We start from the raw sequence: 22450 nt of genomic DNA on the forward strand, positions 1-22450 counted from the left end.
AAAACACAAAAATAGATTTAAGTTTTGAGATTCAAGTCTTATTCTGTCTTGTTAGTTGAAGATGGAGCCGGAATTGAAGATGATGCACATGAAATGAGTGCATTGTGAAGATATTCCATACATGTGACTGGTTTGCCACAAATAGTTCCAGCATTTCGTGGAGAATTCCTCATTAATTCACGATGAAATTTCATATAAGCCTTTAAAAAAAAAAAAAAAAAAAGGAAGAAACCGCAGATGTTTTCTCATGACCGCAATAAAACTTTAATCACATTCTTTGAAATGATTGCACCACAACAACAAGGCAGTTATTTCTTTATTTTAATACAAACGAGGCCTCGGTGTAGAAACTGAAACAGTGGTTGTTTTTTTTATTCACTAAAGAGACGATGAACAGACCCGTCAGGATGTATCTGCTTTGGCTGTAAAGACACAAATAACCGCGCTGCTGTGAAGACATTCCAGACACCCTGTACCCCTTCAGCTCCTGAGGCGTGTGTGTGTGAGTGAGTGTGTGTGTGAAGGATGCAGGTTGCCCTGAGACACTGATAGATTATAAAAACTGAAGACAGCTTATACAGGTGGATCATCCTTCCGGGAGTTTCGTGTTATTGCACTGAGATGCCTTCTGGGTGACTCAAAGAATAAAGAAACGTTGTCTTTTGATGTAAAGCTTGCTTCTAGGCACTAAATCAGCGGGTTTCCTAAGTGTGGGAGGACGAAACCGAACAGGCAACGAAACATCAGGAAACTCCTTGTTTTGGCACTGAAGACTATATCCTCCTTTAAATTCATCTGTATTGCACTTATTGTGAAATCTGTGCTAAAATATTTATCTTTTGATTATGTTTCCTTCTAAAATATAAATTATTCTGGGGGGAAAAGCCGACAAAGTGCACATATTTTGTAATTATTTACACTTTTTTGTGCCTAAAACACAGTTCCTTATGTTTTTCATCTGATAAAATATGATTAAAGGCAGTTGGGCAAAAAAAGGCAACAAAAAGTCTTTATGTGCTCGTTCAATTTGAAATTTCCAGTCAAGTCTTTGCGTGTTTTCTGGTTCTAATTTCTATAATTGACAGTTTTAGTTTCCGTTTGAACACGATTTTCTCCTGGAGGATGAAAGAGAGGAAGGCAGGCAAAAGGGATCCAGTGAGCTGCCCCACACTTTGAAAACCACTGTCCTAAGTAAAGCAAAAAGAACGGCTTAAACCAGGGGTGTCCAACATGAGGTCCGTGGGCCAAAACTGGCCGGTAGGAGGTGCTAATCCAGACTATAAAACCAACAAGGAAAGAAAACATAGATTTTTTTTTTAAAGAAATTTCTTAAGAGTAGTTGTCAGGAGGAGTTTGTTAAAACAGAACTACTAAAACAGCTTAATGAGAAGTTTTTTTGTCAGGTTTTTCAGAAAACAGACATTTTCATCATGAATTTAAAGGTCATTATGGCACAATCTTGGCTGTATGTGACCCCAGAACTAAAATACATGTGTTTGACACCCTTGATTTAAATGACAAAGTACAAAAAAAAAAAAAAAAAAATAGAAAGACAATCAAGATCTTAAAAAAGGAAGAAAGAACCCGGTTTCAAAAGCATTCACATGAGTCGGTTTTGGGGTTTTTTTACATACCAAACAGTACAAATATGGAGGTTAAAACTGCAGATTTTCTTTTGTTTCCAGTCCGTGCTGGATTGCAGCCATTAACAGCGAGGCAGTGTCAGTTTTTTTTGTTTTAGTTTGGATAAAAGTGTGAAGCCGGTCGTCAGACACACAGAATACACTGCAATTAAGGCAATGAATTAAAAAAAATAATAACACTGCGCACATTCACCGACACACGTCACAAAATCTCACAACAGCTTCCAGATGTTACACATTTATCAAGAGTAAAAAAATAAAAGTAAAAAGGTGTATCGGGGGGGAGGACCGGATGAATGTTGTTAGAAAAGAAAGTGTCTACACGGCTAAAAATTAAAATATTAAGACTAAAAAAAATTAATAAAAAAACAAAGGCAGATAATACCAGCAATTATCACAATTACAAAAAAAGAGCAACATTTCAGAATCACGGTCATCTTCTCCACATTAGTGTACTTCAGCACATGACTTGATCTCAGTCTTGATTTTCGACGATCAAAAATGCAGCTTTGGTGTGTTGAAAAAGAAATTAAAAAAAAAAAGGAGGAGCGGAGTGTTCGCCATCACAGTGGAGAAAGAGTCTCTGTGTGTCTCTGAACGGATGGAGGAGCTCGGAGCTGATGACCGGTCTTTATTGCACTTCTGATGGGCCTCAGACGGAAACCGCCGAGGCTGCGTGACGTTAAACACCTCTTGATGGATTTGAAATTGGAAAAAAAATAAAATAAAAATATTGATTGATATGAAACTTAAACCTGAAAAACAGAAAGTGTGGGAGGAACGCGAGTCAGTCCACTTCTTGCATGTTCTGTGCAGGTGTGTGTACCCAAGTGTGTGTGTGATCGAGAGGGTGGGAGTAAAAAAAAATAAAACAAAAAACAAAAAAACAAAAAAAAGGTGCGCCTTAGCAGTCTGCTGACTTGTGGTTGTCTCCGTCCGCCTTGGACAGAGGAGACCGGGCCTCCGTCATTTCCTCGCCTTCTTCCCCGCCGTCGCTGTCTTTGCTCTCGGCCGGATAGACGACCACACACAGCTTCTGGCCCAGGTACGTCATTTTATCTGGAGGGAGGAAGGAGGGACGGAGGTCAGGCTGGAACGGTTCTGAAGCATCCGGTTGACAAAAGTTGCATTTTCTGCGACTTGGAGCAACGTTGCAATGGAATTGATCAGGTTGACTTACTGACGAAGGCGTTGATGCACTGAGGCTTGTTCTCCCAGTAGACCCCCAGGAAGTAGACGGGCACGCCGGTGAGCATGATGGCCAGGCCGATGCCGCACACGATGGGCTCGGAGTAGAGGGAGAAGATGAGCAGGAAGGCCCAGAAGATGAGGTAAATGACGGGCCAGATCAGGCTGATCTGTGAGAGCAAGAGGAAGGAACATAATTTAAGTTGGGACTGAGTAAATTTCTAATTTCAAGGGTCCCAACACAGAACCCTGAGGAACTCCATCACTCACATGAGAGTTAATGGGCGCTCACCTTGATTGGCCGGTGGATGTCGGGCTGTTTATACCGCAGCACGATCTGCCCGGCGACGGTCACTCCATAGAAGAGGTAGTTGATGAAGCCCACGTAGTTGATGAGTGTGTACATGTCACTGGTGCACAGCATGAGCAGCGTGGACAGGCACTGAGGGGCGAGACCAGGCGCACCGACGTCAGGACGGTTTGTGTGTGAAGGAGGTAAATGCGTGTGTGTGTAAGAGGACGGGGGCTTACAGTAAAGAGCAGAGCCGGGATGGGAGTGCAGCGTTTTACGTGGATCATGGCCAGCAGACTGGGCAAATGGCCCTCTCTGGCTCCAGCAAAGAACAACCTGCCAGGGAGGAGGAGGACGGTAACGACGGTCAGCAAAGCAATGAATAAATCAATAAACATGATACACAACATCGGCATCATCTGCTTAAGTTTTATCTAGAAGTTAAAATGAGGACGCCTGAAGAGGAAATGAAAAAGTAGCAGCATGAACTTTTTGAGAACAGTTCTATACAATCAGCAAATTCACATCTCACAAAAAAGCTGCTTCCTTCATATAATAGCCCAAGTACAGCCCAAGTCTTAGTTTTTTAATCTGATTTTAGGATTTTAAGGGGGTCTGTTTCACAAAAACCTGTGAAAGGAGGTCAGTTTTTGAATATTCGATGGTAAAATGTAGGCTAGTAGTGTATTTTAATAAACCAAAAACGTAGTAATCTTTAATTTATTTAAAAGAAAAAAAAACTAAACTACTGTTTAAGGATTTTAAATCTGCTTCCTGCAGATCCTGTTTTTGTACATATTATAATATGAACCTGCATGATTTTTGGTTTTTTGCGACCATGTGAATGACAGTACAACCTGTGGCTCCCTGAAGCTTTCAGAAAATGACATAAAAATAAACATTTTGTCTTCTAATCGTATTTTCGCATCAGTCATTTTCAGAAGGACTTAAAAACAAAACAACAAAAATGGGGAAAAACAGCCAAAAGAGCTTAAAAATAATATAAGTTTCTAAAAAAAAAAAACATAAACTTAAAAATGAGAAAAAATATACATGTACAACTGCTAATAGAAGAGTCTAAATGGTTAAAAAGGACTTGGTGGAAAGTGTCACATCGATCCGACTGACCTTGAGGACGTGAAGAGGGAACCGTTGACTCCCCCGAAGGTGGAGAGCGCCACGGAGATGGGCATGATCCACGCCATGACCCCCAGCAGCTTCTCCCCGAACGTCTGGACGGGTGAAGGAAAGATGGAGGTTAGAGGGAGGCTCGGTCATGGTTAGATCATGTTCTATCACGACCGTAGTCGTATCAGCAGAGAGGGAGACCCCGGACCGACGGGCGGACTCACCACGGCCACGGCGTTGGAGGCCAGCAGCTCCTGAGGGCTCATGGCCGTCACGTAGGCGATGTTGGCGAAGACGTAGACGAAGGTCACGAGGGGGATGGAGATGAAGATGGCACGCGGGAGGTTCCTGAAGGCAGCGAAGCAGACAGAGGAGCATTAAATCAGTATAATGAGCAACTGAAACAGTAAAGCGGACTTCTTGTATCTAAGAGTCTGAGAGTCTTACACATAAGGATCCACCAGCTCCTCCGTGACGTAGTTGAGGAAGTTCCACCCTCCGTAGGCGAAGGAGCCCTGTAGAAAGGCTAAAGCTATCAAACCCACGTCGTAGTCCTGGAAGGGCTCGAAGGCGTTGGCGGGCTCCAGCCAGTAGTACTCTCCTGCAGGAAGGGAATATTTCAGACGCATCAGTTTCAGAAAAGTTTTGAGTTCATGCAGCAAAAAAAGAAACAGATTGAAAATGATGCAGTTTTCATGATGAGCCACTAGAGGGCGCTGTTTGTTTGTGCAAGCTGGATTGCTATTCTGGGTGACTGAACTCTATAAGTGTCCCTGGAGAATATGGACTGGGAGTCATGACACCCTGGAGGGAAACTTCATTTTCCATCTGTTTTGCTGAGATGAGCAGCAGCGTTTCAGGAACGTCTTCCAACATTTTCCCACGTTCCCACAGAGACGGAATCTAAATGTTTTCAAAAAAGTTTTCAGTGGCTCCGAGCACTGTTGTCTTGTCAATAATACCCAAAATATAAAGAAAGTTTTTTGCTTTTCACCTGAAAACGTGGTGTAAACAGGACTTTGATCAGATCTAAATTTCATCCTCACACAGATTTTCCTTTAGTGGTCTTCAAATAGTAACATCAAGTGGAGTGTTGAGTCACCTCTAACACAAAATGAAAGTTATCAAACAAATGTGAATATGTCATCGAGCTGATCGGTCACAACAACAAAGATTAAGGTGCAATAAATAGAATAACAAAGTTAGAAAATTAAAGTCGCGAGGGGCCAGCTGGGGAAATGCATTTCACCACAGGAATGGCAGCATCCCTTCTAAAAGCTGAGCAGCAATGTAAGCATTTCTAGATCAAATAAATCCAATTTCATGCTTCTGTTAGCATGAACACCTCCCGGTGTAAAGCCCTTTATTGACGGTGTGTGCTACTTTGTACTTCTGTCAGATGCAGTCCTCGGCTTCCTGTCAGCTTCTGCACATGTGACTGCACAACGTCAAGCTTGTGCATCTTTTTATATGTGCAAACTTCGAGCAGGTCAGGCTCTAGGGGGCTCACATATGATAGAACATTTTTGAAAGCACATTTTCAGTATCTCTGTCCGATCTGTTGGCTTCACTGTGCAGACCTTGTTTTTTTTTTTCTGTGGCGGTAAACAAACCGGTTTCCACTAAACTTTGGGTTTGTTGTGGGGAAACCCATCTGAAACCCATTAACTCCTCGAAAACAAATTTTAATCGGTCTGCGAAGCCTCTCCGAAGTGACTCACTGCTGGAATTTGTTCCAACCCCCGCAGTGCAGTTTGTTTTCACTTGTTGTTACGTGATAAATAAAGTTGAAGCATTTTTACGTCTCAGATTGTGTGAGCAGGATGGGATTTCCTCGCCGAGGCGTCACACGCAGACTGGAAGCTGCTTCTCCGGCACAACTAACACAAATACATCATGGACTGTCTGTGTGAATCAGAGCAAAACAGTGCTGCTCTCACGAATCAAGAGTAAACTGACGCTTAAATAAATAAATATGACACGGCACTTTATTCAATAACTGTTCCCATCACTGTGGAAAATGAGTATGAATGATACTTCTATGTTCTACTTTTTTTTCTTTTAATCTAATGTTAAGTAAATTGAATGAGCGATCAGAGATACAACTTTCCTGAAAGTGTCTTTAGAAAATGTTGTCATATTTTTTGGGGGAAAAACGACATCAAAGCCAAAAAATGCTATTATTTTTAACCCCATTTCAAGTGAATCTTGGCTGTTTTAGGTGTCTGTTCACTTGACAGCCGTGCTCAGAGCTACCAAGAACGCAAGTTTTTGAAAAAAGTCAGCGTTTCCGTGTAAAAAGGGATTGATTTGAAAATGCTGTGGTGGGAATTCGAAACTCTTCTGAAGTGAAAGCAGGGCCTTGAATTGAAGCTACACCCTTAACTTGCAGCTGTCACCTGTTGGTGGCTTACAGAAACTTATTTTGTATTTTGTATTTTATTTACATCACTTTTTTCCCATGAATTCCTGCCAGCTCAAAAAGAATCTTCTCTCTCTCGTTTGACTAAAATTCACACATGACGTGAAATCCTCCATCGAACTCGTCATCGTCTTCAAACGCCTGCACAGAAATCCCTCTTCTGTTGTTTCAGGGGCTTTTGTCTCTGTGGCCCCTACAATAACTGACCCTCGGCCGTGTTTGAGCTGCAAACCCCCCGCCCCTGCAGGCCCGCTGCGTTGTGTATTTTAACTGAAAAAAAGGGGCCCCAGCAACTTGCTGAACCCTGTGAAGTCCCTCTAACGTCCCCTGAAGGCGTCCCAGCTGTGTGTGTCGGGGACATTTCCAGGATCAGAGTATAATTTATCTTTACCGTTTAAGAGTGCGGTTATCAGATACGTTATCGTTGATCATAACGTAATAAATACAGTGCAGCTTTCACTTCTCTGGCATATAAACCGCATTTGAGTGGGTTTCCAAGTGTTCCAGTGTGTGAACTGAGGAGGTTTTTTTTTTTTACCTTTGCAGATCTGCACGATGCCCATGATGATGATGAGGGCGAGGGCCAGCAGCTTTCCGGCGGTGAAGACGTCCTGGACCCTGGTGGCCCACCGCACGCTGGAGCAGTTCACCCAGGTGAGCAGCACTGGGGAGAAAGACGGCGTTAGAAAACAAACATCAAAAACCTCCGACGCATTTCTGCTGATCGGGTCAGTCCACTGTCATTATCTGGATTTTATGAGCCGATTTGTTGACTTTAAACGCTTTACTATCTAATTTATTTCATAATCGTTAGCTGTTAATAACCAGCCGAACCTTGTTGAACCTTCATATTCAGATTATATGGTTGTAAATTTGTTAGAGTACCTGCAGTGAGTGACTGCAACGTTTTTGCTTCAAAAAAGTTTTGCGTTTACACGTCAGCGTTTTGGAACCGATGTAGTTGGTCTGTAGAGCCAGGAGTTGGTGCTGCTGTTTGTTTTTGGAATGAAGCCACACAAACACTCAGGCTTCGAGTTCCTCTGGATGTAAGATGGCGTGAACTCGGCGGCCATCACGCGTCTGAACGGCCTTTGACCTCTCCGCTGCATCGTGACACTAAGGCTCCCGTGCTGTCGCTGATATCGCAGCACGTTGAAGAGATAACAGCTGATCAATGACGGGATTTGATGCAGATACGCAAAGATAAATCCAAGGAGAAGCAGCGGAGTTAAAGAACACTCCAGCGACGGTGCAAAGTTCTCCTCTCAAAAACCACTCCAGGTTTTAATTCCCGTTGAACTCACTTCCTCTTAGTGCTTGAGCTGATTGCTGCGGGCCGCCGGGTTCAGGCCGGCGGGGGGGCGTTAAGTAACGGGCCCGCCTGACTCCGCACGGTTCGGTTTGTGAAGTTAAATAACTCCGATCGGACCGGCTGCGGCGGGGGAACCAGGGGAGGAGATGAACCGGCGTGCACTCGCAGTGCGACGCAGGGACGGCGGCGTTTTAGGATTCTACTAACCATTGGTTTTCATTTCTGGCAGAGCAGTGAGTTGTGAAATTCTCAGTTCTCAAACCCCTCACACTGTAAGACCAAAGACTTTAAGACACAATCACAGACATGGACATGATTCCTTCACTTATTTTTTTTCTTTTTATCATAGTTCCTCCTCACTGTTGATTAAAGGGGAAACATCCATTCTGGGAAAAGACTGTTGCAGGATTTTTTTTTTTTGTCGTTTTTATGCTGTAATTGAAGGAATTAAGTCAAGCATTTTGCCAGAAATTCTTATTTAACATGAGGCAAAATCAGATGAGATGGAAATTCACCATTGGAATTGAAGAGACTGAGTGACAGGATGCATCGACATCAAATCCCTCCAGATTCTATAAATCTGAACTGATGTGTTTGTTTAACGGAGCACCTGTGGACTGCTTTACATCAACAACATGCTGCACATACATCTCCTCCTCCTCCGTCTGTGAATAAATGTCCGAGGATGGCCTGGGAGCCGTGGGGGCCGCTCAGCTGTCTGTAAGCTGAGTATACAAAATATCTCTTTAATGTGCAAGTGTGTGTGTGTGTGTGTTGAAACTCGCCGCCTTACGCTCTCCAGAGAACACGACAGCCGTGACCTGGCCCCCCCCCCTCCCTGACATCTGCACCAGAGCGCCGGACTGCCCCGTGCATGTTTGTGAAACGGTACACCTTGAAAAACCTTTGGCCCGGCAGCAGCCGGACGCGACCGGTCAGCCCTGCGGCCGGAGGCGTCCCGTCCAAATGTAACCAAATCTGCTTAACGACAAATTAGTGGGCTAACCGAGCGAGCTGAAAACCTGCACGCGATTATATAATATTCTGCAAGGGACAAATTTAGGTAATCGCAAGTGGGCCTAATCATAGAGTCAGATATAGTCCTGCAGCCGGCTTCCAAGAATGAGGATTGCGTAAGAATTTACCAACGTCTCATTAGGTTTCTCCACTCGGCAACAACGGCAGAAAAACGGGAGGGAACGGTGTCTGCAGGTGTGTCTCCAGAAGTCGAGCGAAGGCGCAAACCGGTCGGGCCATAAAAGATCTGCCGGCTCGTATTTCCCTAAACCGAGCATGTTTGTCTTCAGGGTGTTTGTGAATGTAGGTCAATGTGTCACAAACACGACGAGCAGAGATGGTTTCAGCTGGTTTAACTCGGCAAATAACCGTCCCGATTTCTCAAGCTAACGCTTATTGGCTCGTATCAGGTATCAGGCACAGGTGTCATCACTTTTTGGACAAACATTTTATTTCACAGTATTTTGCCGCTGCTTCACTTTCAACCTGATTTGCATGCAAGTAAATGCAACCTTTCCCCCCTCTGGCACAAGAAGCTCAAGGGAAAAATCTCTAAAACTTGCAGTGCTTCCCCCTTTACTGTAAACTCGTGATTGTCTGACCGACCTTCCAACTTTAAAACTAGTTTCTATTCAGACTAAAGTCTTATTGGCGTTGGAAATGTGGTTTGAAATGCATAAATTATTTAAGAAATTACACATTAGTTTCACTTCTTCTGATTTATATCTGTCTGCTCATCGTTTTCTCCACAGCTGCAGTCTGTAAGGAAGTAATTCACTAAAAACTAGGTGAAACATACATGATATTAGCTACTCCAATTCCTTTAATCACAACTTCTGAACACATTCCGCAGTTTTAATCCTTCAACCTTCTGATCTGCATGTTTTTAGCTAATAAGTTCTTTAACAGAGAAAATTCCTATTTGGCTTCTACTTGCATTTGTCATCTTGCAGTTTATTTAGTTCATGTCGATGTTTTAGATGGTTAAATCAAATTCCAACTTTGAGCAACACAGCTATTTTTACTGAAGTTCATTTTCAGTGGCTACCTTTACTTGTAATTGAGTTAAAGTACTTGGAAGTCAGTTTTTTTTTTGTTCCACTTTCTCCTTTAAGATAGGAAAAACTGGAAAATCTACTTGAACAACATTCTTGCGCTACATCGCTTGGATTTTACACAATTACAATGAAATGAATGCTTAAAAGTGAAAGTGAACGGAAGTTTCTTTTGTAACTACAGGATTTGAGTACAATCCAGTACACATTTTATGCTTGGAATGTATTTTAGAACAAAAAAACTGGAATGGTTGCTGAAAATTAGGATTCAATCGCTTCTTTCTGAACACAAAAAAGATAGAAATAAAGTCTTTTTTTACAGTAAAAAAACCACACAGATTACTGAATGTGGAGGTGATGAGCTGTTGTGCGAGTGCGATCACGTCTTAAAGTCGCTGCTCTGCAGTTTTTGCAGGATCTTTGATAAAGCCGTGGTCCGTGGACCCCGCTGGGTGACCTTTGGCGTGGGCCGATTATCCGACGGACTCGGACGTGTGTGGCGACACACACACACACACACAAAAAAACAACCCGGTCCTCTGTTAATGCGCCGACCCGTCTGCCTGAAGGCTGCCTGCAGTATTTGACCAGTGTGTGTGAGCTGTGTATGCCAGCATGAAAACACACACACACTTCTTCAGTTCTCCACTTTGATGCATCCTTTCTTTACGCACACTTTAAACTCCAAGCAGTGTGCGTCTCACACACACTGCAGACGTGCTGTGTTACTCACGGAGGCAGATGGCGGCCAGCACGCGCAGGCCGGTCTCCGGCGGGAAGCAGGTGGGGAACAGCGGCTGCAGGACGTAGTTGGAGAAGGTGAGCGCGATGACGGCCTGGTTGGTGGGGTAGATGACCAGCACGGCGATCCACAGACGCAGGAAGCTGAGGCGGGGGAGACGGCGAGAGACAGCCAAGCATTAAAGAAGACACACACGTTACGGTCCAGGTCTGCCTGTGTAACGGGAGCATCAGCCTGAGTCTGCAGGAGTTGGGATTAACACTACGTCGGCGGTTTATCTCAGCGGTTTAGATGTTTTTTTTTTTTTAACCCTTTATAAAATCTTTTAAAAAGCACCAATTTCAAGATCATAGGGGACCATCCTCCCAGTAACATCAATATCATACAACATCTTCCTCCCAATAACATTAAGATTATACAGCATCTTCATCCAGATTATAGAGCATCTTCCTCCCACCAACATCCAGATTATAGAGCATCTTCATCCAGATTATAGAGCATCTTCCTCCCACCAACATCCAGATTATAGAGCATCTTCATCCAGATTATAGAGCATTCTCCTCTCACCAACCCCCAGATTATAGAGCATCTTCCTCCCACCAACATCTAGATGAGAGCATCTTCCTCCCACCAACATCCAGATTATAGAGCATCTTCATCCAGATTATAGAGCATTTTCCTCCCAACATCTAGATTATAGATCATCTTTCTCCCACCAACACCCAGATTATAGATCATCTTCCTCCCACCAACATCCAGATTATAGAGCATCTTCATCCAGATTATAGAGCATTCTCCTCTCACCAACCCCCAGATTATAGAGCATCTTCCTCCTACCAACATCTAGATGAGAGCATCTTCCTCCCACCAACATCCAGATCATAGAGAATCTTCATCTAGATTATAGAGCATTTTCCTCCCAACATCTAGATTATAGATCATCTTCCTCCCATCAACATCCAGATTGTAGAGCATCTTCATTCAGATTATAGAGCATCTTCCTCCCTCAAACCTCCAGATAATAGAGCCTCTTTCTCCACTAACTGAGCTAACTTCAGTCATCAGACATACCCACACAGTGCTGACAGCTCATCCAATGTGTCAAAGCACCACTACAAACAACAAGTTGCCCTACATCGTTATAAAATACCCAGCATCTTTCATTCATTTAGTTTTACATCAGAAACCAGCGGTATGTGCCAGCTGCCACCTCTCACTGTGACACACGCAGCGAATGCAGTAATCTGATTTTTTTTTTTTTTTTTTTACGGCGTGGTGAGAGCGACGCCTCGACAGGATGTGTTACAGGATGTACAAACACAATAATAAGCCGGCGGTTTGAGCAGCGGAGGAGAGCCGTGCGGCTCGGCGGAGTGCAGCCACGTGCTCCTTCCATGAAATTCTCCAGAAGCTTATGAGCCGTGGGGCCATTCCTCGTTCCACCTGACTGTAACGCACCGACTGGAGATCCAAACGCAGGTTGACAGAGCGCTACACACCGAACCCAGGGTTGTAAAACAGTTGCCATGGAGGAATGTTTCTCCATGTTGCACCAGATTTCACTTTGTTGTGACCTACATTTTGTACTCTTCACTGCTTCCATTCACCCACTGCTACAAACAGGTTCTCAAGATGTTCTGCTAGAGATTTAAAAAATAGTTTAAATCATTGATCATGCATTGAGAGGTACTTTTCTCAAAGATGCTTGTATTGGAGTAAAATATTTCATCATAATTCTATGAAAAACATCAAATGAGATGTTTGATTGTTGAATTTGTCATCATTTCATGCATGAAGGCAAAGGATTACAGGCTGAAAAAAGCAGATTTTAGAAAGCTTTCATGAGTCTTTTAGTTGCATTTTGTCGTTTCATTTCAGTAAAAAGCAAAATATGAATTTTTTTTTCGTTTGATATAAATCAACATTGCATATAGTGAGATGTTAAATGAGTGAAAACATCAGGCAGGATGTCATCTAAATTTATGAAATGCATGCTGCTGGTTTATCTACTGAAGTTTTCCAAGTTGAACCATCTGTCCGGTCTTGCAGTTCAGGTTTGCTCCACTAGATGGTGTGAGGAGTCAGTTCAATAGCATTCCGAAGCCCTTGCTTCTTTCACTTCACTGTAAAATGCATGATAAACACCAAAAATTGCTCAGGAAGTTGAGGGTACTAACTTATTTGGCATGAGACATTTGTTTTTCCAAAGAGTAAACTAATATCAGAGCAGCCTCTGATGATGGAAGACTTTTCTCAAACATTTACATCGTACTCACTTCACTCCCGACGTTTATGCAGGAAACTATATGGGCGTAACACATACCTTATCGGTTTGTGATAACAAAGACCCTTCAGGGAGTCTGAACGTAAAATATTTTACGAGCACTGATGCTTTTCGACCAGCTCGCCGGGTGACGTCCGTACTTCCGCCTCCTTGCGTATCGACTCGAGCAGGGCGACAGAAAACAAACGGCTCCTTGGATGTGGTTTGTTTGTGCTCGACGGCGGGCACAGGGAAACAGCGTGGGCCCAACGCAAGGAAACCTCTGAGACCGCCAACTACAAAGTGGTCCAGAGGTAAGGAGTTCATTGATGTGTGCTGATACTCGGCGTACAATGAGACCAAAACAATCATTGGCTGTTTTGTCTGCGTGAATTCCTCTCCCAGAATACCTCTATCACACACATACATGTCATAGACGATCAAAACAATGGTCTAATCTGTGTTTACAGTATGGCCGAAGGCACGCTGTGTGAAAACTACGCCAACAAACGATATTGTTATAGTCGGAAATGAAGTTCCAGTGGTTCCCAAGCTTTTACTGTATGCAGTCGTACCTTATAGCTCCAGTTCCCCGAAGACAAGTGACATTCTGCCTCTACACTTTGATCCGTCTACATGCATCCTCTCATACATCTCAGGTGTTTCCCTCCGGGTTATTTGTCTTCTTCCTGTGTTTTCATTCAAAACGTCTTACCGACATCAGTTAGATCGTGAAGCGGGACACGCAGGGGGATCCAGACGCGGTGGTATGCACACCCAAATCCCTGTCAAATGAGCCTGAATCATTCGGGAGGCCCCCCTGTCTTGGGAAGTGGGTCAAATGCTTGATAAAGAGAAATACTCCTGAGAGCCAACTGAAGGTTTCCTGAACCTCAATGACCTCCAGAGAGTTGGAGATAAAACAAGCTCGTCTGGCGTCTCACACTTTGGATCTAGAGCTGATTGTAGCCGAGTTTGTGAAGGCGGGATGGATTCCGCTCACTAGTGAGGCAAACAGCCAATTTTAGAGTCGCCAATTAGCTTTAATTGCAGGTTTTTTTACACTGTGGGAGGAAACCAGATGTGTGCGTTCAGCAGCGACCGCACCGCTGTGCGCGCCAGCGCTCATTTTGATCACTTCCAGCCTCACTTCCGCGAGGCCGGAGCGGCTCTCTCACCCCGCCAGCCCGCCGAAGATGTCCTTGACGTAGGAGTAGTCCCCTCCCGACTTGGGGATGGTGACGCCCAGCTCGGCGTAGCACAGCGCCCCGATGGCGGTGATGACGCCGGTGATGATCCACACGATCAGAGCCAGGCCCACGGAGCTGGCGTTCTCCATCACCCCCTTGGGACTGACGAAGATGCCCGAGCCGATGATGTTACCTGGAGGGGAGAGACGGAGGGCGGCGTCAGGTTCCTGCACACATTTATAAAGTCCATTCTTCAACATACGAGCCTGAGTTTGTCACATGAAGCCGGACGGTTGGTCAGGTTGGTTTCCTGGCTCGGTGTCGGCGTCTGAGTCAGATGTTTGTGAGTCGGTCCAAAACTTTATGACACACTATCAGAAGCAAACTCATCACTTGGCGAAAGACGAGTTTTATGAAGCGGCCTTTTCACAAGAGCACCGCCGCAGACCGGCCTCGGGGCAAAGCGGGAAAACCTGCAATATTGCTGACTCGGCGCGGTTATGAGACGGCCCGAGACGGGGGGCCGGGTGAACGGGTGCACGGGGGGGGGGGGGGCAGCAGGGATGAGCCGGCGCGGACGCAGGAGGGGGAATAAAGCCCTGGCATGTCGGATGAGCGTCAGGGAGATGAAAGTCGCCCGGCCGGGTTCAGGCTCCACATGAAAGACTTTCCCCTTCGGCCCGATAAGGCCGGGGTCGGAGGCCAGGAGCCTCCAATCGCGTACGGCTGACTGCGCCGACCGCGCCAATAAAAAGAAAGTGTCGGGGTGAAAGGTCGGGCCGCCGCTTTCTGCATGATCGGCTGAGTGGCATTTTACAGTACAAAAGTCAAAGGTGTGAATGATGAAACGAGTGTGTGTGTGTGGATCCTTTGTGGCCACAATGACTTCCAGTAAAACAACTATAGACACCCTCATAAAAGGGAAAAAAAAAAACAGTGTGAGCCTCAGTCCAACTAAGAAGATGGGTAGATTTCAAATATGTACGACGGCGCCAAGCTTTGAGAGATTAATTATTCTCAGGGTGAGATTTTCCCAGAGGGATAAGACTGATCAAGGCACCCTGCTGCCTCTGCTCCACCCACACACACACACACACACACACACACACACACACACACACACAGATTTCAGCAGAACTATTTTCAATTAAAGCTACTTTACTAATAAACCAGATCAAAACGCAGAGAGTAGTGCTACGAACGCGAAAACAGAACCCCAAACTGCAGCGAGGAAGTTAAAAAACGATTAACGGTCCCCCAAAACACAACCGAAGTTTTGCAACTGCACTTAAAATCGCTGCCGCGTAAAGGATTTATTCTGCTGCGTAAACACATTGTTCCCTCTGAGTCAGCATTTTAAAAAAGAGCTCCACGCTGCCAAGCAGCTCGGTCTGAATCGTCTTGTCCCTATTTGCATGTTTTAGCACTACGAGGCTCATGTCTAAACATATTTTTGGCATTTTGAATAATTATTATTGTTATGCATGTTTATTTTGTGTCTATTCTCTAAAGTTGTCCAGTTTCATAGCCGTTTATTTGTCAAATGCTTGATTGCTTAACGTCTTTGCTCTGTATAAACTGTGAAAAAAATGGGGTTTTCAAACACCCTCAAGCATGAACTTTACCAGAAAATGCAAAAATGTCACTGCGCCTTTCGGTTTTTCAAAGCTGACTGACTGGCTCTTCAGTTAGAGAAGTTTTCTTTTTCCAGACTGTGTTGTTTTGTTCAGTTGCTCACATATCAGCAGATTTCCTTCCCCAAAAGCTCCAAAATTGCTCAGTTTCAGAACAACTTCCACACTAAAATCCAGAAGAAAACTGTGAATCGGGACGTAAACGAGCAGAAATTCAATGCGCATGTTCTCGTCTCTGCCTGGAAACAGATGTGGCCCGTTCTGGCCTTCAACGCAGTTTTACTTTGAGGTTCAGAAATTGCCCCTCGGAGGCACGTGGTTGGACTCCTGCTGTATCCGCGCACTGGATAACACCGCTCTCTCTACAATCCCCCTCAAAACCTCCATCTCTGCCCTCTTGCTAAATGCTAAACAGACTCCAGAAACCATGTGCTGGACTGAAGACTGAAAAAAAAAATAAAAAAATGTGTGCATCACGTGCAGCGTCCAGGTTATGTAACTCCAGCTGCAGGTAAAAGGTGAAAAAGCGAGATTTTTATCCTTTCTGCTGATTATTCTGGCATCTTTATGGCTGAGGTGGTCTTCAGCGCGTGACCTTTGACACCTGGGAGAGACAAGACAGCAGCTGACTCGGCATGATCTCACTGGCGGCCTTCCTGATATGTTTCTGCAACGTAAACGTCGGTGAAGAGGCAGTAAAGCACAGGCCGGGTTTCAAATGCTTTTTGCTTTTTAGGCGAGGCGTGCACGTCACGAGAGCATGCGAGGCTGCTGACCCGTGTGGAAACCGCAGGTTTCCTGCTCTGCTCCGCAGTTTTACATCCTTTTTGTGGAACCAGGCTGAAGGGAAACGGCCAATAACCCAGCCGTCCGTCTTCAGCACTGATTAAAAATCACGGCGCTTGTTATTTATCGTAACTCTTGCACTTTCAACACAGGTTAGGACAGAGACCGAAACAAACCACCCGCTGTGATTCATTGCGAAGCCTCAGACAAGCACAGGGAGAACATGCAAACTCAAACGGCTGAGCAGCGCTGGGGGGGGATGAGACGTGAGTCAGATTCCCTGTCTTGGCGGCTCTCAGCAGGTCTCTGTCAGCGCAGGATATTCAGACATCCTGTATTGTTATTGGACGGCTCGGTGGCTCTCATGCTCGCCCGCTCCTCTCTCACTTTGAAGTCAACCGGCGGCGGCGGCGGCGGCGGCGGCAGGTCTTCCCCTCGACTCGCCAAAGTTGCTCTCTGGCTTGTTTCTAGCAGTTTCTCCAGCGATACGTGGAGACCCGGGTCTATTTCTGACCCGCATGCTGAACAGGTCTGCCGGACGTCTTTTTATAACCCGGAACGTGTGAAATCAGGAACACGATGACTCAGAGCGGCGCTGAGAAAACTAATCCGAGGCGTTCGTTACGTCTAGACGAGACTATTGTAATTCAGTAATGCCAGGGCGTCCGGATCACACTTCAAGACGTCTGCAGTCAGAAATGAGCGGATTCCCCTCAACACGTTTTTACTTTAATTGACGCAGTGCCGACTGATGATCAAATAACCACAATCAAAACTGCAAATATTGTGGAACTACAAGGATTAGTGGATGAAACTATATAAAGAATGCACTGATTCATTGCCGCTCATGTGGCTCTGTACAGACTGATTTCTGCCTTCGTTAGCCTCATGTTTGCTTGCCACTCACAGCGTGTGTGCGCGGCATTATGATATAACTAATCTGCCTTTGTGAAAGCCCCTGTGTGATCAGGCTTTCCTCTCGGCGTGAAATCCATGTTCAAACAGCCACCAAGCCGCGGCGGCCCGCCGCCGTGTGACTCTCGTTGCTCCGCCGAGAGCAAATCTGCAGGGCAGCGTCGCCGAGGCCGAAGCCGAGCTGCACGCTGAACGGGGATGAAATCGGTCGTCTTGGACGGGCCTGAGCCAGCAGAGCTCATAAAACAGCATTATCAGGGCGGGGCCTTCCTCCGAGTGGCCAAAAGTTCACGTCTAATCCCAATTACTGGCTCTGTGCATTTCTGTGTGTGTGTGTGTGTGTGTGTGAGTACAATAAGCCATAAAAAAAAAAAAAAAAAAAAAAAAAAGGCGTTTGATGTGCTGGGGCTTTTTCTTGGAAAGCCAGCGGGGTATGTTCACAGCGAAAAGGCTCAGACGAGTCACCTGAGCTGGAGACGCGGAGCATGAAGGAGTTACTCGGTCTGGTGACCGAGCTGAGGACTCTGACCGGGGCTGAGATGCAGCTCCGCACTGCCAGCATCGCCTGTTCATCATGAAGGGTGTGGCCGAGGGAGATTTAACGCTGTGGCGCAAACCGTAACATGTCCATCTGTAGTTTGCATGTTTTCCCTGTGCAGAGTCAGTGCTACTTTACAGAACCTGTATTTTCATTCCAGTGCAATAATTCAAACTCTAATTTTACACCACTAATCCATCCTTTTATTTAAGTGCTTTGACCAACTGAGTATGGACTTAATTAGACATATTTGTACACAAATCCACTTTGGTCAAGCTTCAAAGACGCAACAACACAAATTCAACATTCTTTAAGAGTAGTGAAGAAAACACTGAGACCTGAGCTGAGAAAACAGTGATGCTGCCATTAAAGTTAGCTTCTTATTGGTATCAAGTGAGCTCAAAGTCAGGCTGTAAGAGGGAGTGAAGACACCTCTCCTCTCCCCTCCTCTCTCCTCCTCTCTCCATCTTGCAGCCATCCCCAGGGGGAAAAACCTCGCTCACTCCCTCCCTTCTTCCTCTCTGTCCTCCCGTTACCGTGGAAACCCTTCGTCCTCCTCCGTACAGTCAAGGTCAGCATGAAGGCCACACACACACACACACAGACACACACACACACACACACACACACACACACACACACACACACACACACACACACTCCAGCCAGACAACCTGCCCCACGCCTCGTCCCATAGTGTGTATCGATCAGTGTGTCATCTTGTTTGCCTTCTGCTCTGAATGGAAATGACTCGTCTGGTTAAAGACATGCTCTAAAAATTAACTTACACTCATTAACAGACTGACATTAAAAGGATTTATCTTCTATAAATCAAAATTATCAAACGCAAAACTTCCTAACTTGACCACTAGGGGTTGCACTTTTCTTCTGTCTTAGCTACCTTATTTTGAAAAGACCAAAAAACTGAGTTTGACCTCTCACTGTGGACGTTCAGGATAAAACTTCATTGTGAAGAATTCACTGAACTGACAGTTATTTGGTAAATATCATGATGAATATAAATAATACAAAAAAACTACATTTCCCACAATGCAATTGTCAAACAGCCTTCCGCCAATCGAAGTCGGCTTCTATCTTTAACACGCGGCCGCCGAGCCTTTTAAACCCATCTGACTGTATCTGCTGTGTCATGTGAGGTATAAAAAACAATGAATGGACTGAAGCTTCACTGGCAACACACTCCCTATTGGCTGGACTACAGAGAAATGACGGGAGGTGTGTGTGTGTGTGTGTGTGTGTGTGTGTGTGTGTGTCCCATAAAGTAGCAATGCCGATGCCTCCAAACTCCCAACAAATACTCAGATTACTCTGTTCGAGCAGCACGAATTGGACACTTTCATGAGTAATAAGTTTTGTTTTCTAATCAACATTTAAAGGGAAACGCCCTTTCAGTGAGAACCTGCTCAACTTTTTGCGGTTTTGTATTATTTCAGAGGGTTTCTCACTGTGCATCCCCTCACTCACATCCACAATTACAGTATCAGGCAAGCTGTATATTGTCTAATCTAATTTAATCAATTTTGTAAATGATTCAATCATTCAAATGCAATCAGTGTTTTTTTATCACAGCAAGTCATCAAGATAAGTGTGAGCAAGGTCAATGCTCCTTAGTGGTAATAAAAGTGACATTTGACCACTATGTGGCTCATATTTGTGCTATGTAGGGCAGAACCGAGCAAATCTCAGTCAAACTGAGGGGTCAAACACATTTTATTTCAGCCCCATACAGCCCAATTTCATCTTCAGTGGGCTGACCTAGCAAAACAATGCTAAGGTAACCTATAAATTTAAAATTTAAAGCTTTTTTTGTCTAAAATGTCTATTTTCACAAAAAGAATCAATTGTTACAGAGAATGATTCAACAAGGTTATTGTAACACTTGACATGTTTTATATGAATTATTGTTTCCTTTCAGTTACCGGGAAATCCAAACACTTTGAGAATACCCTGATTCAAGACAACTATCTTATGACGTCTATATTTCAGATCATGAGTTAAAAGCCTGACTGAAAACATTTTGGAGAGGAGTGGTATAACATTACATCTAAGAAGGCCTGGAGCAAAAATATGAGACACCTAGTGGTCAGATACCAGAATTACCACAAAGAAACTAAAGAAAACATATGTTTTCATAAACACTAACTAATGGGATTAATGTGCATGTAATCTTATACCTTTATCATGTTCAAGGTTAAAATACAAAGATTCTCGTAGAAAAGTGTCTGTAAAAAAATAGATCCTTAATTGGGGAGAGGGTTAGGCCTTCTGTGTGAAACTAGAAATGTGCAAGGTCGATGGATTGCAACCACTGCATGCTGATTTGCACTGATAAAATACGCTGTGCAATCACGGATCTTTGCGCAAATAACGAGCCATTATTTGCACAGCGCAAATACACTCAAAGCACAAGTCAAGACATGTGAAAGGGGTCTTCTTAGCCCACGAAATGGTCAAATTTTTAGCCTATAAATGTCACAAAACCTACAGGATTTGATGGAATTAAACAACTAAAACGTTCCCATAAGCAGTCGAACTCCGTCATGCTCAGTGGATGCGGAAACGATAAGTCAAACACTTTTCCGGGACACCTGTAAAAGGCGCACATCCTTCCTCACTCACCGACTATGATTCCGCAGGCGCTCACCAGCCCGATCTCCTTCTTGAGCGCGACCCCCCCTCCGGACTCCTCCGCCGCAGGAGCATCCTTGGAGGAGCCCGACGCGCTGCTCCGCTGTCTCGCTCCGTCCGTCATCGTCAAAAAAAAAAGCTTAGTACTGTCCTGTTTTTGTGCAGAAACGTGCCCGTCTCTCTCCCTTCCTTCTTTCCTTCCTTCCTTCCTTCCTTCCTTCCTCGCGACACCTGATGCTGTTGGTCCGTGCGCCTCAAGTCGCTCCGCGCGACTCACCAGGTTCAGTGAAACGTGCCGCGCTTATCGAATAAAAGTTCTCTGTCAGCAACTTCTGAGGAGGAAGAGTCCATAAAGCAATAATAAAAAGTGTTTTCAGAGTGCAGAGCCCGCCCGCACCTGGACTCTTTCTGCAGGAACTGGTGTTTCAGTTCTCTCTTTTTTTAAAAAAAAGAACTCAGTTTGAGAACGCAGGAATTCGTGCGTAAAAGCGCATTCTTCACCAGAACAGAATATTAATATTAATATTAATATTAATATTAATAAGAAGAAAAAAAAAACAGCTGCCTTTATGAACAAAAGAAGCGCTTTGTCTGGTTCCTCGTTCCAGGTATGAGTTGGACACTCTAAAGCATCCTCTCCGTGCGCAACCGAGGTACAGGCGGCGGACCAGACGCGTAAAAGTCCTCTTTAAGCGCGTGCCTTGAACGTCAGAGCGCTGCGTTTCCTGAGCGCCACAGGTTTCATCTCAGTAAATATACATGTTGGTCTTCATATAGTACATTGGCGCCGCCCCGGTCCCTCCCTCTCTCCCTCCTCTCGGCTTGTTTTTCGTCCTCCTCCAGACGGATTCGAACCCTCCCCTCGAGCCTCCGCCGCGCGTCAGCTGTTCATTCAGTCTCCGCGGCTCCGCGCTCCTCTGGGACGCGCGCTCACGCGCCGAGGGGACGCGTAAAAACGCCGCTGCAGCAGTAAACTGGTCACTTCCTATCTCGGTCTGTGGAGCGCACACACACGCACGCGCGCGCGTACGAACACTTTTAATATTCAACGCGCGGCACAGTGCTGCTTCTAAATTTAGATCTGGTGACGTCACACCCCTCCGTGCGTGATCACGCAGCAGATACTCAGAGCTGGAGGTAATAGATTACAGAGAATTCATTTCAACTACTTTTCAAACATCAAAACATCAAATATTTTCATGAACAAAGTCGTATTTTGAAAATATTAGTGACATTTTCTGGTGTTAAATATAAAATAGTCACATTTTTCTTTTACAAATACTAGGTAATTGAGAGTTCCTCAATGTAAGAATTTAATTTATTGTTTAGATATGAATTCAAATTGTGAATTGGTAGCTAATATAATATAAGTATTTGTAATCCATTCCTCCCTCAGAGGATGTTTCCCTTTAAATCACAACACGTTGTGCAACATCATAAAAGTAATTTCCTCATTTTTTTATGACGCATTCCTGATGAAACAATGAAGCCTCCCAAAAAGAGAAGTGTTTTCACACTGAAGCCGAGATTCTCACATTATCTGCAAACCAAAAACATGTTTTCACCAAGGTCAGAGGCTCTAAACCAGCTGGGGCTTCTCTTTATTTCTCATCCAGATCAGTATGGGAGCTGGAGGGGTTCAGTGTTTGGCTCAAGGACGCAGGACGAGGAAAGCA

The 22450-nt window shown here is 44.7% G+C and overlaps 1 protein-coding gene across 1 annotated transcript; it reads right to left on the reverse strand.

Moving 5' to 3' along the window:
• Nucleotides 1-299: 299 nt before the first annotated feature.
• On the reverse strand, nt 300-21512 carry slc7a8a (solute carrier family 7 member 8a). Its single transcript, XM_030088490.1, has 11 exons — nt 20766-21512; nt 14241-14445; nt 10791-10942; nt 7212-7337; nt 4699-4852; nt 4476-4599; nt 4252-4355; nt 3363-3459; nt 3124-3273; nt 2824-3001; nt 300-2702 (listed from the first exon to the last, which is right to left on the reverse strand). Exons 1-11 carry the CDS (start codon nt 20896-20898, stop codon nt 2548-2550), a joined length of 1578 nt encoding a protein of 525 aa, XP_029944350.1. The 5' UTR covers nt 20899-21512; the 3' UTR covers nt 300-2547.
• Nucleotides 21513-22450: the final 938 nt, after the last annotated feature.

The sequence above is a fragment of the Salarias fasciatus genome, chromosome 3 (assembly GCF_902148845.1).
Source record: "Salarias fasciatus chromosome 3, fSalaFa1.1, whole genome shotgun sequence".
NCBI classification, from domain to species: domain Eukaryota; kingdom Metazoa; phylum Chordata; class Actinopteri; order Blenniiformes; family Blenniidae; genus Salarias; species Salarias fasciatus.